Raw genomic sequence first — 15,189 nt, forward strand, 5'->3', positions numbered from 1 at the left:
TGGGACCTCGGAATTCGATTCCGGGCATACGCCCAAGTCCCATATTTTCCTGCGGACCCTCCGGGACTGTCAAATCACGGGTCCGGGTCCGTATACCCAAAATGTTGAACAGAGTCAAATTTATTCATTTTAACACCAAAATTTAGCATATTTCACAGAATTTCATATTTAAGCTTTCCGGCTACGCGTCCAGACTGCGCACGCAAATCAAGGCGACTCTAAATGAGATTTTCAAGGCCTCGGAAGCACAGAATTAATTTAAAACAGGTGATGACCCCCTTTGGGTCGTCACATGTATCAATTAAACTGTTATCTTCTAATTGTACTATTTTCTTAATACTTTTAATTCCAAAAATAAATCTAAACCATCAATATCGAATTGATTATTATGCTTTAAGGAACATTCAAGATTAATGCAATATTTTTTCAAATTTTCATCATCTAGTGATCTTAATTTCCACCGCTAAATAGAAAACAAAAATATTTTCATATGCTTTGAATTGTTCAAATCTATGTTGCAATGAAAAAAATAGCCTTGTCTACAATGTATAAAGTAATCCAAAGGACTATTCGAAAGATTTTGAGATTTTATTATCAACATTCTCATCAAATTGTTACTTCCTATATATCACACGTTTCTTACGAAATTCCGCTTCGATATTCATTTCAAGTGCAATTTCTTGACATAAATCATAGAAGATGCAAATCATTCTTCTCTATACTTGTTGAAGAAAGAAATCAAACTTTTTCATTTCACAGAACCTTTTTAAAGCTTATTCATAGTCTATTAGGTATAATAAAAAATGGGGCCCCCACAAATGCGGGGCCTAAAATAGTTACTTTACTTGCTTTATAAAAGGGCCGCCCACGGAGATATCTATTTTAGCTGGTTCTTGCTGGCTGCTGCATACATTGTGTAATTCGAGACCTTTTTACTTTCTTGGTATTTTTCCTTTTCAGACTGGAGGATAAATCAGGAAGGATAATCATAATTCAGCAATATTGAAGTAAGCCATGCCTTGGCCTCTTAATTTCAGCTGTTTATTGCCTACTAAGATTCTTGTGACATAAAATACTTGTCAATATACTTACATACAAAATGATGTCCGTTCCATTTCATAAGTCAGTTACGAAAGGTAGTCTATCTGATGGTATTGGCTTTACTTGGAAACAACAGAAAAGAAAGGAGGAGGATGGCAGGATTTGGGGATAGGATTTTTGGAATGGAGACGAAACATATAAATGTTGAACTTTTGTCACGATCCAAGTCTATGACACGTATTGTCCACTTTGGGCCTAGGCTCGCACGAATTTATCTTTTTGGGCTACGCCACCTCGAGCCCCAAAAGCACGTGTACCATGTGAACTTGTGGCATGCCTTATAAAAGGCTTCACTTTCACCCCTTCTTTTTTGTCACGACCCATGGCACGTATTATCCACTTTGGACCTAGGCCCGCACGAATTTGTTTTTGGGCTACGCCACATCAAGCCCCAAAAGCGCGTACCATGTGAACTTGTATTATGCCTTATAAATCTCTTCACTTTCGTCTCCCATTTCGATGTGGGATTCGCCTAAGGTGATATATGCCTGCCAGTCCTGCTTCCGTCCTCATCAGTTCGCCTTCCATCGTGGGCATCACAACTTTCCTTAACTTTGTACCTTGTAAATAATAAGAAATACTCCCCACCATATAAGCCAAAATCCATTTTTTACCTCTATATATTATGTTTTGAATTATCTTGATACAACCCAAAAGCATACCTTAGTGGTCAAGGGGTTCAAAATCTTTCTATGGTCGTTGGTTCCATTCCCACTTGATTAGTATGTACTTCAAACTATTTCTAATTCATAATAATTAAGGTGAAAATACAGAGTAATTAACTATAGTTTAGTTATAAAAATATATGTGATAGACATATATCATTGGATGAACTAAAATCTTAATTAGCAGAGTTTAGTTGCTTTGTTTTTGAGAAACCGTTGACTACAGCAGATCTTATGAAATGCACATGCGCTGTTCCTCATAAATTTCTGCATCCTTTTTAAATTTTTTTTTTTAATTTTTTTTTTGGCAGATCTCACAGATTAATCTACGGTTCTCAAGCCAAATCACGTGACTATTCACGAGAGTGGATCATCGATGGCCCTTTCTACAGTTTCTCGCACCGCACCGTAACTTCTACTTCCCTCCACCCTTGTCATTGTTTGAAACGAAATGTTGATTTACAGTTGAAGATCAAATGGACGTGGAGAAATCGTCCCTGTGCAATTGCGTGGTTAATTTTCTATTGGAAGAGAACTACTTGTTAACGGCATTCGAGCTCCTTCACGAGCTTCTCGATGATGGCCGTGACGATCAGGCAATTCGTCTCAAACAGTTCTTCTCCGATCCTTCGCAATTCCCTCCCGATCAGATCTCCCGCTTCAATTCCCTCAGAGGTTTGCTTCTTCTCTCCTTTGCCTTGATTTGCTACTTATCGTATCCATATATCCGGTGTGTTTATTATGCACATTTTCTGCATTTGGAATTTTATTGCGATAAATATTTAGCAATCATTGAAATCGAGCGAATCAATCCGTTAAGACTAGGTTATGAAGTTGAGTTGTATTGTGTTACGACTGACGAATCCCATGGTACATTAGAGCAAAAAGAGTATATGAAATAAATATTTGATTAGTATCAAGTAATTTTTTCTTCTTCGTTATTGCCACTGTTCAGTTGTAATAACTACAACTTAAATTTTGCTCATGGTCCTTAGTTCATTATGCAGGACGATCAATTGCCTGATTGTTTGAGTCAGCTGTGGTAATCAGCTGTTTATTTGTAGGCTCATATATATTTTTCTTATATGAATAATAACTATTCATTTATCAAAGCAGTTGCAGATCCCCAAAGTCTGCTTGAAGAAAAAGAAGCCCTGGAAGAAAAGTTGGCGCTCTGTGAATATGAGTTCCGTTTGGCTCAAGAGGACATTGTGCAACTTAAGACCGAGTTGCAAAAGAAAAGTCAGACTTTTCCTCGTCAAACAAGTGGTATATCCCTGAAACTGTTTTGAACTTTCGCTGCCTCTTCTGATTGTGACTTTGTTAGCTTTAGCTTGTTCATTCTGATAATATTCTTGGAACTGCGAATCCTAGTTTAGCCTGGATATTCCGTTTCCAGTGAAGTTGTATGATTAGGCAGATTTAGAATGGATGCCAGGATAAACTGTAGGCTTGTCATGTCTGAGCCTAAAGTAGTTTCTTGAAGGACTGGTGGTTATGCTTTAAATATTACTTTTTGTTAACCGAGAAATCCCCAGGGGTCAGCTGGCACACGGTTTGAAATTCGGTGGATAATGGGCTCGCCTCTGTCTCCACTTAAATACCAGGCTTTTGAGTATGACATGAGGCTTAGGGCCGATGATTCTGCTTTAGATATGGGTTATATTTTGTTTCGTTCAGTATGATCATTTTGTTCATGTGAATTTATGTGTTTCTTCATTGTGCAGATTCAAAGATAGATACTTTGGAAAACCATGGAACTGATTTTCAGCAGCAGAAGAGGGAAGGTTCTTTCTCTGATTTGGGTCCTTTGAAGGATAATGAGCGGAGGGATTTGAACTGTGCTGTAAAGGAGTATTTACTATTAGCAGGATATCGCTTGACTGCAATGACATTTTTGGAGGAGGTAATTGATATGAAGACAACTTGCTTATTCTTGATGTTCATCACACAACTGAAGGAGGTTGCATTTATCTACATTATGTCACAGAGCTGTATTTTTAGTTATCTACATCTTCTTGTTCCTTCTTTCCACCTTTTTGGTTTATCATCTGCGGAGGACCTAAAATATTTGGAGCTCATTTATGTTAAACATATATGCTGCAGTTGACGTCTCAATGAAAAAATTACAAGTACCAATAAAACTCTAACTAACCTAGAAACGATCATCCAAATAACATGTTCTCGGCAGACCTTTAAGTAGTGTGGCCTCTTTCCTGCTTTTATGTTAAATGTGAAGATAGTAAGATGGAGGTGTGACCTTTTAAGTACAACTGGCTATATCCCCAGGGGCTTGCCCTAGAATTCGGCTGACCAGATTTCCTTTAGGTTTATTTTGGAGCACGCATAATATTCCAACATGTATAGATAATTGGGTAGAATTTATTGAAAACTTCTCTCACAAGATAGAAAAATAAGTTAAAATTTGCTGGTCTAGGGGACCACCACTTGGATGTAGACGGTGTTTTTTTTTGTCGAAGGCTGGAACTGAACTCGTGACAGCAAAAACTAGGCCACCATTCCACCTACCACCTAACCAATGCACCAACCAACACTTTGTTAGGTGTAGACGATGTTAAATCTCACAATTAGAAGGGAAATAACTGATTGACTATGAAAAGATGCCAAGATAATCAAAGCTTCCCAAGAAAGGAAGGTAAAATGATTGGTTTTATATAAGCACCATATTTCCTTTTGTTTAATTTAATTTATTCAGACTGCGATTACATAGAGATTGAAATTAACTCTGTAATCACCTTTGCTTCCGGCTATCGAACCAGGCATATGTTAAATTTTAACTTAAATTGTCACATAATTGTATGATGAATACCACTTCTATGATAGAAGTAGAACTGCCAAAAGATAATTTGAATTATTCCATAGATCCTTCTAGTGCACTGGGAGCCTGGTGAACTAAGCTTCCTCTATGTTGGGGTTGGGTGAAGGGCCGGACCACATTTGGTCTTATGTACACAACCTTACCTTGTATCTCTGCAAGAGGTTATTTACACATCTTAAAACTGTGACCTCCTGGTCACATGATAACAACTCTTACCGTTGCACAAGGCTCCTCTTCCACATTCTCAAAGGTTAACCAAAAAGATTAAAAAGAACCTTAAGAATTAAGAGCAACAGGTGTACGTAATTGAGAACAACAAGTTACTCGTTCATCCATTTTATCCCTGTGGAACTCAAGTAAATGTTTTTTTGTTTTGATAAAGAAACTCAGATAGATGTTATTAAATAGAATAAGAACATACACCAGATCATTTATCAATAGAAGAAAAACACTAAGTCGAATGCCAGACCCTAGAAGATCGGTAACTCCTTTTATAATTAATATGAATAAAGAAAGTTTAATCATTATTGTGTATGATTACTTCCCGTGAAACTAATCATACACCAGATCATTTATCAAAAGAAGAATAAACACCTGGTCAAATACCAGACCTTAGAAGATTGGTAACTCCTCTAATTTTAATCCGAGCAAAGAAAGTTTAATCATTAATTCATTATTGTATATGATGCTTTCAGTGAAACTCTTGGCTAAAGAGAGGAAAAGCAGATCTTTCTGACTGAGGAATTTCTTAGACCATGTCCCTTTCAATTTGCTTGGTCTCTAGGATTCATGTTTTGCTTTGGCAGATTGCGTGATTAGAGAAAATGAGGACCAGAGGGCATTGGCCTCAATCTTTTAGTTCCACACCAGTAGCTACAGAGAGAGAGAGGGGGGTTGAACTTAACTACAACAACAACAATATACCAATGTAGTCCTACAAGTGGAGTTTGGGGAGGGTAGAGTGTACGCAGACATTATCCTTACCCCTTTAAGAAGGCAAAGAGACTGTTTCCCATAGACCCTCGGCTCAGGAAAGATAAATGGAAGGTGCAATAACAAGCAAACCAAATCTGACAACCGAAGCGAAAATACAAAACTAACTCTAAGGAATGCAAACATAAAACCGAAACAAATGCAGTAACAAGTAATAACAAAAGTCTAGGGATACTAAAATACACAAAAGACACTAAGTCATGTATTAAAGCTATTGCTACAAACACGGATAATGCTCGGGTACCTAACCCTTCACCTTTATTCTCAACCTCCACACCTTTCTATCCATGGTCATGTCCTCAGTAAGCTGGAGCAACTCTATATCTGGCCTAGTCACCTCTCCCCAATACTTCTTCGGCCAACCTCTACCTCTCCGTTGGCCTTCCAATGCCAGCCTCTCATACCTCTTCACCGGTGCATCTGTGCCTCTCCTCTTCACATGTCTGTACCATCGAAGTCTTGCCTCCCGCATCTTGTCCTCCACACGAGCCACGCCCACCTTGTCCCGGATAACTTCATTTCTAATTCTATCTAACTTGGTATGCCCGCACATTTATCTCTACATCCTCATTTCAGCCACATTCATCTTCTGGACATGGGAGTTTTTGACTGGCCAACACTCTTCCCCATACAGCATAGTCGGTCTGACCACCGCTCTATAAAACTTTCCTTTAAGTTTTGGTGGCACATTCTTATCACACAGAACACCGGAAGCAAGCCTCCATTTCATCCATCCCACCCTAATACGGTGTGTGAGATCCTCGTCGATCTTCCCATTTCCTTGTATACTTGAAACTTTCTCTCTTGGGGATGACTTGTGCATCAAACCTCACGTCTTCGTCAACTCCCTGCGTCGCGCCACTGAACTTGCACTCCAAGTATTCTGTTTTGGTCCTGCTCAACTTGAAACCTTTAGGCTCTAGGGTCTGCCTTCAAACCTGTTACCTGTCGTTAACACCACCTCGTGTCTCGTCAATCAGTACAATGTCATCTGCAAATAACATACACCATGACGCCTCTCCTTGAATGTGTCGCGTCTGTGCGTCCAAGGCAAATAGAAATGGGCTGAGAGGTTGAACTTAACTCTTTATGTTGTATCTAGCTTACGTGTCCAAAGAGATATGGGATGTTGTTGGCAATGAGTTAGGGATTAGATTGTTGAGGAGTTGTAATTCTGCATGATATGTGTTACTGTCCCACATCGGCTATGGGTGGGTATTTGGTCGCTTTATATAGTCTTGGGCAATTCTCACCTCTTGAGCTAGCTTTTGGGATTGAGTTAAGCCCAAAGTCCATTTCTTTGTCATGGTATCATATCCAGGCCACCTAATTCTCGTTTCATCCGATCTTGGGCGCCCATCTTATATTGTCCACGCTCCAGATGTCCAGTCCTAGGCGTGCGGGGAGGAAGGGGGGTGTGAGTGTCCCACATCGGGTATGGTGGGGGTGTTTGGTCTCTTTATATGATCTGGGGCAATCCTCACTACTTGAGCTAACTTTGGGGTTGAGTTAGACCCAAGGTCCATTTCTTTATCAATATGAGAAAAATGTAGAGGCAAGGGTTCATTCTGTAATCAGATCAGGAAAATTTATTCCTTGTGTACTAGAGACCACACACTTTCCATGCAACTGTGAATTATTCAGTGAACCATGATCTCAACTCGTTGGTTATCTCAGAAGATGGAGCAATCTTTAGAAATTCTGGGTTGAAGGTAATTAAAAGCATTTTTGGGACAGAATTCCAGTAAGATAGCTGTTTTGTCAATGTTCAAAATTTTGGTTACTACTCAAAAATTGTTCGTGGCATCTTCTGAATGCCAGTCCATGGAAATCTCATGCTGGAATTAGTAAGGCTTGGTTTATAAACTTGGTAATTGTGGAAAGGGCCTCCACCTCCTTCCATTAGTTTGGGGTTTAAGCCACCCATGGAGCAAAGTGGGAAAAGCCCACTGTTCGGCTCCTGGGAAGAGGAGTTTAGGCAGAGGGGTGGGATTTGACATACACCAGAAGGAAAAAAAGGTATTCTGGCACGGTTTGAAATGTGTAATGTGTAATGTGCTTTCTATTATTTTATCTTCATCTTTCAGAGGCCTTTCATGCAATGGCGGAGGCAGGATTTCCGTTAAGGGGGTAAAAAAGAAAAAACTTATAAAAATTAAAAGAAACTGTGGCTAGTGGGAATTGAACCAGTAACCTAACAAAGGTTATAAACCCCCTTGACCACTGAGCTATGCTTTGGGCAGTACCAAGGGGATTCAAAATTAATATATAGAGGTACAAACCGGATTTTGCCTTGCTTTCATGTATTACCACTCATCTATTTTATGCACTTACTAAGCCGAGGGCCTTAACCATAGAAGAATTATGGTGCTAGACACATGCATCTGTCCTGTGCACTCTGCCAACATGTCATTTTGGAAGTCTTCATAACTTCTTTAATATGTATGACAGGTTACTGATCAAGATCTAGATGTTCAGCAGAACTCCTCTGCAGGCGTTCCAGATGCTTTGCGCCATTACTATTACCAGTACCTTTCTACCACCTCAGAGGCTGCTGAGGTACTTTCTCAACTGTTGATAGTATGGACAAGTTTCACACATGTATGCTTGCCACGAATTGCCTGTAGGAAACCTACGTTAATCATGTCATATGTGGATAACTTTGCGTCTTGTATAGTCATGCTAGGTTAACTGCAAGTTTTAACTAATGTACTATATTCTTTCTTCTTCCGGCAATTATAATTCTCAATTTCTCGTGATTTAATTCTGCAAGAACAATACGTCCACCCAGTTGTTCATAGTGCATTCAGGTATTAATATTTTTCCTTGCAAGTCCTGGTTTTGTTTATGCTCGATGCTGCTCTTTGTTCTATGTTCCTCATAGCCAGTTCATGCCTTAGTTTCATCCAGACAGATTTTGTTTGTAGTTCCATTTATCTTGTCTGCTATTTGAGTCCTTCGGATAATGTTTGGTGTCAAATTTGTATGCCTTCAGATTTAAGATTAGTTGAATATTTAACTTATCTCTTTTCCTTTTTAGTTTTAGTTTTTTTTTCTTGAGTTATGAATCCATTTTCAGACTACAGGTGTAACTCAAAAGGCATAGAAATTTGGCACTGCAGTAATTTCAGTTTGCTTTGTTCAAATAACTGCAGCTTCTTGTATAACAAGGCTTGTAAATCTACAGTTCACTTTGCCGTATCCTGGGCTGATTTACTGTGAATCAAACCACCTAAACCCACCTGATTTGCTCCAGAGTTATGTTTGAGAGATCGTGGGAATTAGTTTTATGAGTTTCCGGAATCTTAGAGAGAAGAAGAGTCACCTTCTCTAGATAAGCATTAATGTTCACTAATGACTGCTCTTCTGAAAAAGCATGATTTACTTGGTGATTTTCTATCAAATGTCTTAAAGCTTGTGGTACCAGTTGAATACGGAACTGACTAGATCAAATTTCTCATTTACTTGCTGAAAACTGTAAATATATGTGGATGGAGCTTTATTGTGGTGTGCTATTTTATAAAAAGAATCGTGGCTTTTTTGCAGGAAAAAATTGCTATGCTTAGAGAAAATGAGTCTTTGGTGAAAGAAAAAGACAAGCTGAAACATGAAAAGCAGTCCTTGCTTAGGAGTAAAGATATGGCAGAAGCCCAAGTCACAGTAGTGACAAAATCTTTGGAGGCATTGCAGAAGGAAATGAAGGACAAGGAGATTCTGGTAGTTTCTTTGTTATGTTTTACGTTTTACAAGATTTTTCCTGTGTAGCATGTACGTACCTCATACTTGAATAATGTACTTTAGGTTCAAACCTTGAAGCAATCTCTAGATAGGCAAAGACAAGAATTAAATGAATGCAGAGCTGAAATAACTTCATTAAAAATGCATATAGAGGGTGCTCGTTCTGCGCGCAATTTTGTAACAAGTGATTCTGAAGCTGTTGCTGACCTGCCATCAATAGATAGTTATAAGGAAGAGATGAAGTTCCTACAGAATGAGATCCAGAGGTTGAAATTGGCAAATGATTCCTTGAACAGTGAGTCTCTTGAAGATAACAATGAAGAAACTAGAAATACAGGTCCTGAAAATGAAGTTGGAGAATCAAGTGAGCATAATGTCTTTGAGGTTTCAGCTGGCATCTCTTCTGGGGATTTAGGAAATGCCGATTCTCAGTTATTGATGTCTCAAACCTCTGCTGATACAATTACCAAACCTGAGGAAGTAGTGGAAGCTTCAAATGGTAATGGCATTGTTGAGAAAGTCGAGGATGTACTCACACACAATGGTGAGCTACCTTCAGAGGCTAAAGGACTAATCTTGAAACCAGACAATTTATTTGTCGAATCAAATGCTGAAAAGATCGTAAGCTCTCTCTCAGATTTATACATGATGCCTTTTACTTGGTAACGTTTTCGCTTGGCAATTATACTTCAAATTTTTTGGATTCGCAGGGCTTGGGGACTATTCAGATCCTTTCAGATGCATTGCCAAAAATTGTACCTTATGTTTTGATCAACCACAGAGAGGTTTAAATCATGCTTCTGAAGTCTGATGTTCTTACCTTATTTAGGAGGCTTTCGTTTGAGAAAATCTTTTCAAGTTTTGAAACTTATCTTGACAAACATGATCTCAGAAAGTTTTTTCAAAGACGTTTCCAAATGAAGAAGTGCTTGAAGGGTGTTTTTCATTGACAACTCTCTTTCCGCTGACAAAACACTTAAAAATCTTCAAAAAGCTATAACTATCCCAATATATCTTCGGCTTCCACTAACTTTTCTTTTTCAAAACTTTTTCAAAATGTTGTCTCAATGGCTTCCAAATATTCTTCAGCAACCTTAAGTGATCTACAAATCTTTTTGTCTAATTAGCTGTCATTCCACTTGATTGGTATTGACTCTGCAGGAGCTTCTTCCTCTTATAATGTGTGCAATTGAGCGCCACCCAGATAGCAGTACGCGGGACTCCTTGACCCATACATTATTCAACTTAATCAAGCGTCCTGATGAAGAACAGAGACGGATTATAATGGATGTAAGATTGTCAAAACTATTGATTTATACTAGATTTTTTTTTTCCCAAAAAGTTGAGCATGCCACCAATTTTGTTATCACGTTTAGGCTTGTGTCACCCTTGCCAGAAATGTTGGAGAGATGAGAACGGAAACTGAACTTCTTCCTCAGTGTTGGGAACAGGTGAGATTATTATATCTGCTGGACTCTCTCATGATTTTACCATATTTTCCATCAACTCTTGCAACTGCTCTTAGTGTTATATTGTGAAATGTAGATCAATCACATGTATGAGGAGCGCCGCTTGCTAGTTGCTCAATCATGTGGAGAGCTTGCTGAATTCGTGCGCCCTGAGATTCGAGATTCCCTTATCTTGTCTATTGTGCAACAGCTGATCGAGGATCCTGCAACTGTTGTTCGGGAGGCTGCTGCTCATAACTTGGCATTGCTTCTGCCTCTCTTCCCAAATACGGACAAATATTTCAAGGTCAGCTTCACTACATAAGCTTCGAGGCAATCACGGAGAAGAAATCTGACTTGACAGAATTTCCTACAAAGTAAGCTCCGTGTCTAGGAATGGAGCATTTTCTGCTGGTCTTAGTGTGATTGCCCAAACTGATTAATTGATAAGATAAATATAATTGAAGGTTCTCCAATTCCTCTTCTTTTTTTTTTTTGTTTTGTTTGTGTGTAAAGGTTGAGGAGATGATGTTTCAATTGGCGTGTGATCCATCTGGAGTGGTTGTGGATACAACAATCAAGGAAGTTGTTCCAGCTTTAGTAAACTGGGGAAAGGAGTTGGATCATTTGCTACAAGTTTTATTATCTCATGCATTGGGCTCTGGTCAGGTATGTATTCTACATTTACTTGGTTTCTCACTGAAGTAGTAACTTGTCTTAGACATGGATCTGATACATTATCTTTTTTTTCCCCAGCGTTGTCAACCTCTTTCAGGGGTTGAAGGTTCTGTTGAGTCACATCTTCGTGCTTTAGGAGAGAGAGAGCGGTGGAACATAGACATTTTATTGCGCTTACTAATAGAGTTGCTTCCATTTGTACGCAAGAAAGCTATTGAGACCTGTCCATTCCATTTGGTTTCAGATGACAAAGGACTAGTTTTTTCTACTTCACTACTTGAACAGTATGCAGGGTAATATCCCCTTTTACCTGTGTTTTTAACCTACCATTCTATACTTTCTTCTGCAAAGGTACTCTCACCATGTGTAGCTAATACTTGCTACATATTTGAACTATATATGCAGAGGAAAGATGGATTGGCCTTCTTTTGAGTGGTTGCATATTGATTGCTTTTCAGCATTGATTGAACTGGCCTCTCTATTGCCTCAGAAGGAAGATAATTTAAGGAATCGAATCACACAGGTAGCTTGAATTGTTTGACATGAGTTTTGGTGGTTTAGGTTTGAAAATGCCTTCTTGTTTCCCGAATTCGTCTTTAATTTGGCAATGCAGTTTTTATTGGCCGTTTCAGTCCTGCTTGGGGAGCCTTACCTGACACACATCATGCTACCTATATTCTTGGTAGCAGTTGGTGACAATGGTGATTTATCATACTTCCCTGCAACACGCCAATCAAGAATAAGAGGTAATGAGTTAAAAACTTTCTGATTATTAACGTTTACGTCATACATCATGTTCAAACCTTTTCAAATTGGTGTTGATTTACTCTTCAACAGGTTTAAAACCAAAAACTGCTGTAGCTGAAAGACTTGCTGCCATCTGCGTCCTGCCTCTTCTGCTTGCAGGTGTTCTAGGATCCCCTAGAAAGCATGAACTATTGACAGAGTACTTGAGAAATCTCTTGATTCAAACTTCAGAGCGAGAGAGTCAGCCAGTGAAGCGCGAGATTTTCAATTCTGTTCGCTTCCTTTGGTTTGTGCCATTTAACAAGTTAATCATTACAGTCCTGTGTCTGAACTCCTAGATGATGGCTAGACTATCTTTCCTGCAGCACCTTTGATGAACATCACAATATGATTTTTAACATCCTCTGGGAAATGGTTGTGAGCTCTGACATAAACATGAAGACGATGGCTGCCAATCTTTTCAAAGTCATTGTAAGTCGTTTGGTTTTTCGGGATTATGTCAGTTCCTGTCTTTCTAAAAAAAGAAATTTAAGCGTTGCCATTAACATTCTTTGTATCATATTTGAAACTTCACCAGGTTCCATGTATTGATGCCAAGGTCGCCTCAACTCATGTTTTGCCTGCTCTTGTAACTCTTGGTTCTGACCAAAACTTGAATGTGAAATATGCCAGCATTGATGCATTTGGAGCTGTAGCACAGCAGTTTAAAAATGATGCGGTATGCAAAGGTTTCTTTTTAAATATCCGGTGTCATTCTTATTCTATGTTGATCTATAGAGGCTTTGATGAGACCGGCTCTTCTAACTGTCTTGTTAGATTGTCGACAAAATACGTGTTCAAATGGATGCTTTTCTTGAGGATGGATCACATGAAGCTACAATAGCTGTAGTTCGTGCATTGGTGATGGCAGTGCCACATACTACGGAGAGACTAAGAGATTATATCCTCAACCTTTTATTTCAGCTTTTATGCACTCTTGAAGTAGATGCATTCTTATAACGTGTGCCAAAGCACTAGTTCAATTTCTATTTCTCATTAGCTTTCTTTAACTTATGATACATCTGTTGTCCAAGATTTTCCTACTTACAGCAACACCTCCTCCTTCAAGTGACATGAGACGTCGCCGTGAGAGAGCGGATGCGTTTTGTGAATCAATTCGTGCTCTTGATGCTACTGGTTTGCTCCTTTTAGATATTCTTCTCTTCTTCTCCTTCATAACTCTCTTTACTTTTTGATGGTATATGTTTATTCCAGATGATTGCCTCTAGGTTAGCTGCATATTGAAAGATGTAGCAAAGTACGAAAAGATATGTCACACCATGGACTGATACTGGGGGTTAATGTCCTGATATTTTGGTTGTAAACTACCTTTCGCTATAGTGGTTGAGCAAAGTAGATCTTATGGAGTTTTGTGCCATCCAGAGGAATTACCTGACAAATGGCCCAATTTGTACCTAAATACATGCTGAAGTAAAAATGATAGGTTGTAATTTATTGGGTTTAGCGTGATTCATTTTCTTGTTCATGTCAATAGCAAGTGCATGACAGACATGTCCTAAGATAGTTAAGTGAAACCCAGGAAACTCTCAAATCAGTGAAAGAGACCACCGGTTATCTTCCGGACCTAGTTGATACAAATATGACTCCAAAGAACTTCTGAAAAATTGAATGATATTTGATTTCTATGGATACTCGGACTCTCTACCGAACTAAGTCTGCCCCTGCCCCCACTTCCGGCAGGATTGCCAGCACCCTGAAAGATAAACACAGGAAAGGAGAAACAAAGTGAAAGAAAAAGAAACACTGAAGCATTCAATATGTAATCTCTCTGTGGTTTTTAAGGTGCAACTGATGTATCAAATGTCAGAGATGAGATGCGGAAGGTCTAAGGACAAGTTCTCCTATTGATCTCTCTTCCTCTGGTTGCCTATTGTATAGTCTTGTGACATACAAAATGTAATTACATGTGCTATCAAAGCCTAAAATTTGCACTCTGTGACTTTGTCCTGCTTTTCAGCCCCTGTATCTTAGCATTTTACATGACCTTTTCATTAGAATCTTCCTATGCTCAGTTTATGATTGTTTTATTGCAGATCTTTCTGCTTCTAGTGTCAGAGATTTCCTTCTACCGGCAATTCAAAATCTGTTTAAAGATGCTGATTCCCTTGATCCAGCACACAAAGAAGCTCTGGAGATTATAATGAGGGAAAGATCTGGTGGAACGTTTGATACGATTAGTAAGGTAATGGGTGCTCATCTGGGAATTGCATCATCAGTAAGCAGCTTCTTTGGTGAAGGTGGTTTATTAGGGAAAAGGGAAACTGGAGATGCATCTCCACCATCAGTGGAATTTGTTGAACCTCTGAAGCCCATTGCGCCAACTGCAGCAGCGGTAGAAGACACAAGATTTAGGCGGATCATGAGAGGTGGTTTTTCGGACATGCTCAGGGGAAAAGCAAAGAGCACCGAGGATACTTCCCCAAGTCAATGATTATGGCTCTTTCCTTTGCAGGGAAGTAAAAATGGAAAGAAGTTTTTTGTATGTTGTGCAGTAGACTACATTGATTCCATTTTTTGATTTTTCACTTAGGCTTTCCCATTATCTGGATGAGATTTTGCAATTTATTTCATTCTTTATATCCAGGAAATGTAATGAATTTGCCAACAGTAGAAGAAAACGTTTACATATCCTTAGCTTTACAAATGATATAGGAGATTTACTGGTCTAGCATTTTCCCTGAGCACGAATCTCATCAAATAACTACTGCTCCTCGATGCTCCCAGAGCCCCGAATAGAATTGATTCTCTGATGAATAAAGAGAACCACATTTGAAAGGTTTGTCCTAATTTGTTTTGGGGGTAAATACTTTCCCGCACCAAGTGTTTACACCAACTTAATCTACTAGTCCAGTGTCCAATTCATTAAAACATGCGGTACATCATGCCCTTTGGATGGGACATCCTTCTCAAACCTAAATCA

At 38.9% G+C, this 15,189-nt stretch overlaps 1 protein-coding gene across 1 annotated transcript; it reads left to right on the forward strand.

Annotated features, from left to right (window-relative positions):
• Window positions 1-1,983: 1,983 nt before the first annotated feature.
• Window positions 1,984-14,940, forward strand: LOC109209071 (lisH domain and HEAT repeat-containing protein KIAA1468). Its single transcript, XM_019372245.1, has 20 exons — window positions 1,984-2,441; window positions 2,883-3,035; window positions 3,494-3,672; window positions 8,050-8,157; window positions 9,145-9,315; window positions 9,400-9,957; window positions 10,047-10,121; window positions 10,498-10,626; window positions 10,713-10,787; window positions 10,882-11,091; window positions 11,301-11,453; window positions 11,541-11,755; window positions 11,868-11,985; window positions 12,076-12,208; window positions 12,300-12,495; window positions 12,575-12,680; window positions 12,787-12,927; window positions 13,026-13,149; window positions 13,269-13,385; window positions 14,303-14,940. Exons 1-20 carry the CDS (start codon window positions 2,243-2,245, stop codon window positions 14,698-14,700), a joined length of 3,558 nt encoding a protein of 1,185 aa, XP_019227790.1. The 5' UTR covers window positions 1,984-2,242; the 3' UTR covers window positions 14,701-14,940.
• Window positions 14,941-15,189: the final 249 nt, after the last annotated feature.

Source organism: Nicotiana attenuata, unplaced genomic scaffold, assembly GCF_001879085.1.
Source record: "Nicotiana attenuata strain UT unplaced genomic scaffold, NIATTr2, whole genome shotgun sequence".
Classification (NCBI taxonomy): domain Eukaryota; kingdom Viridiplantae; phylum Streptophyta; class Magnoliopsida; order Solanales; family Solanaceae; genus Nicotiana; species Nicotiana attenuata.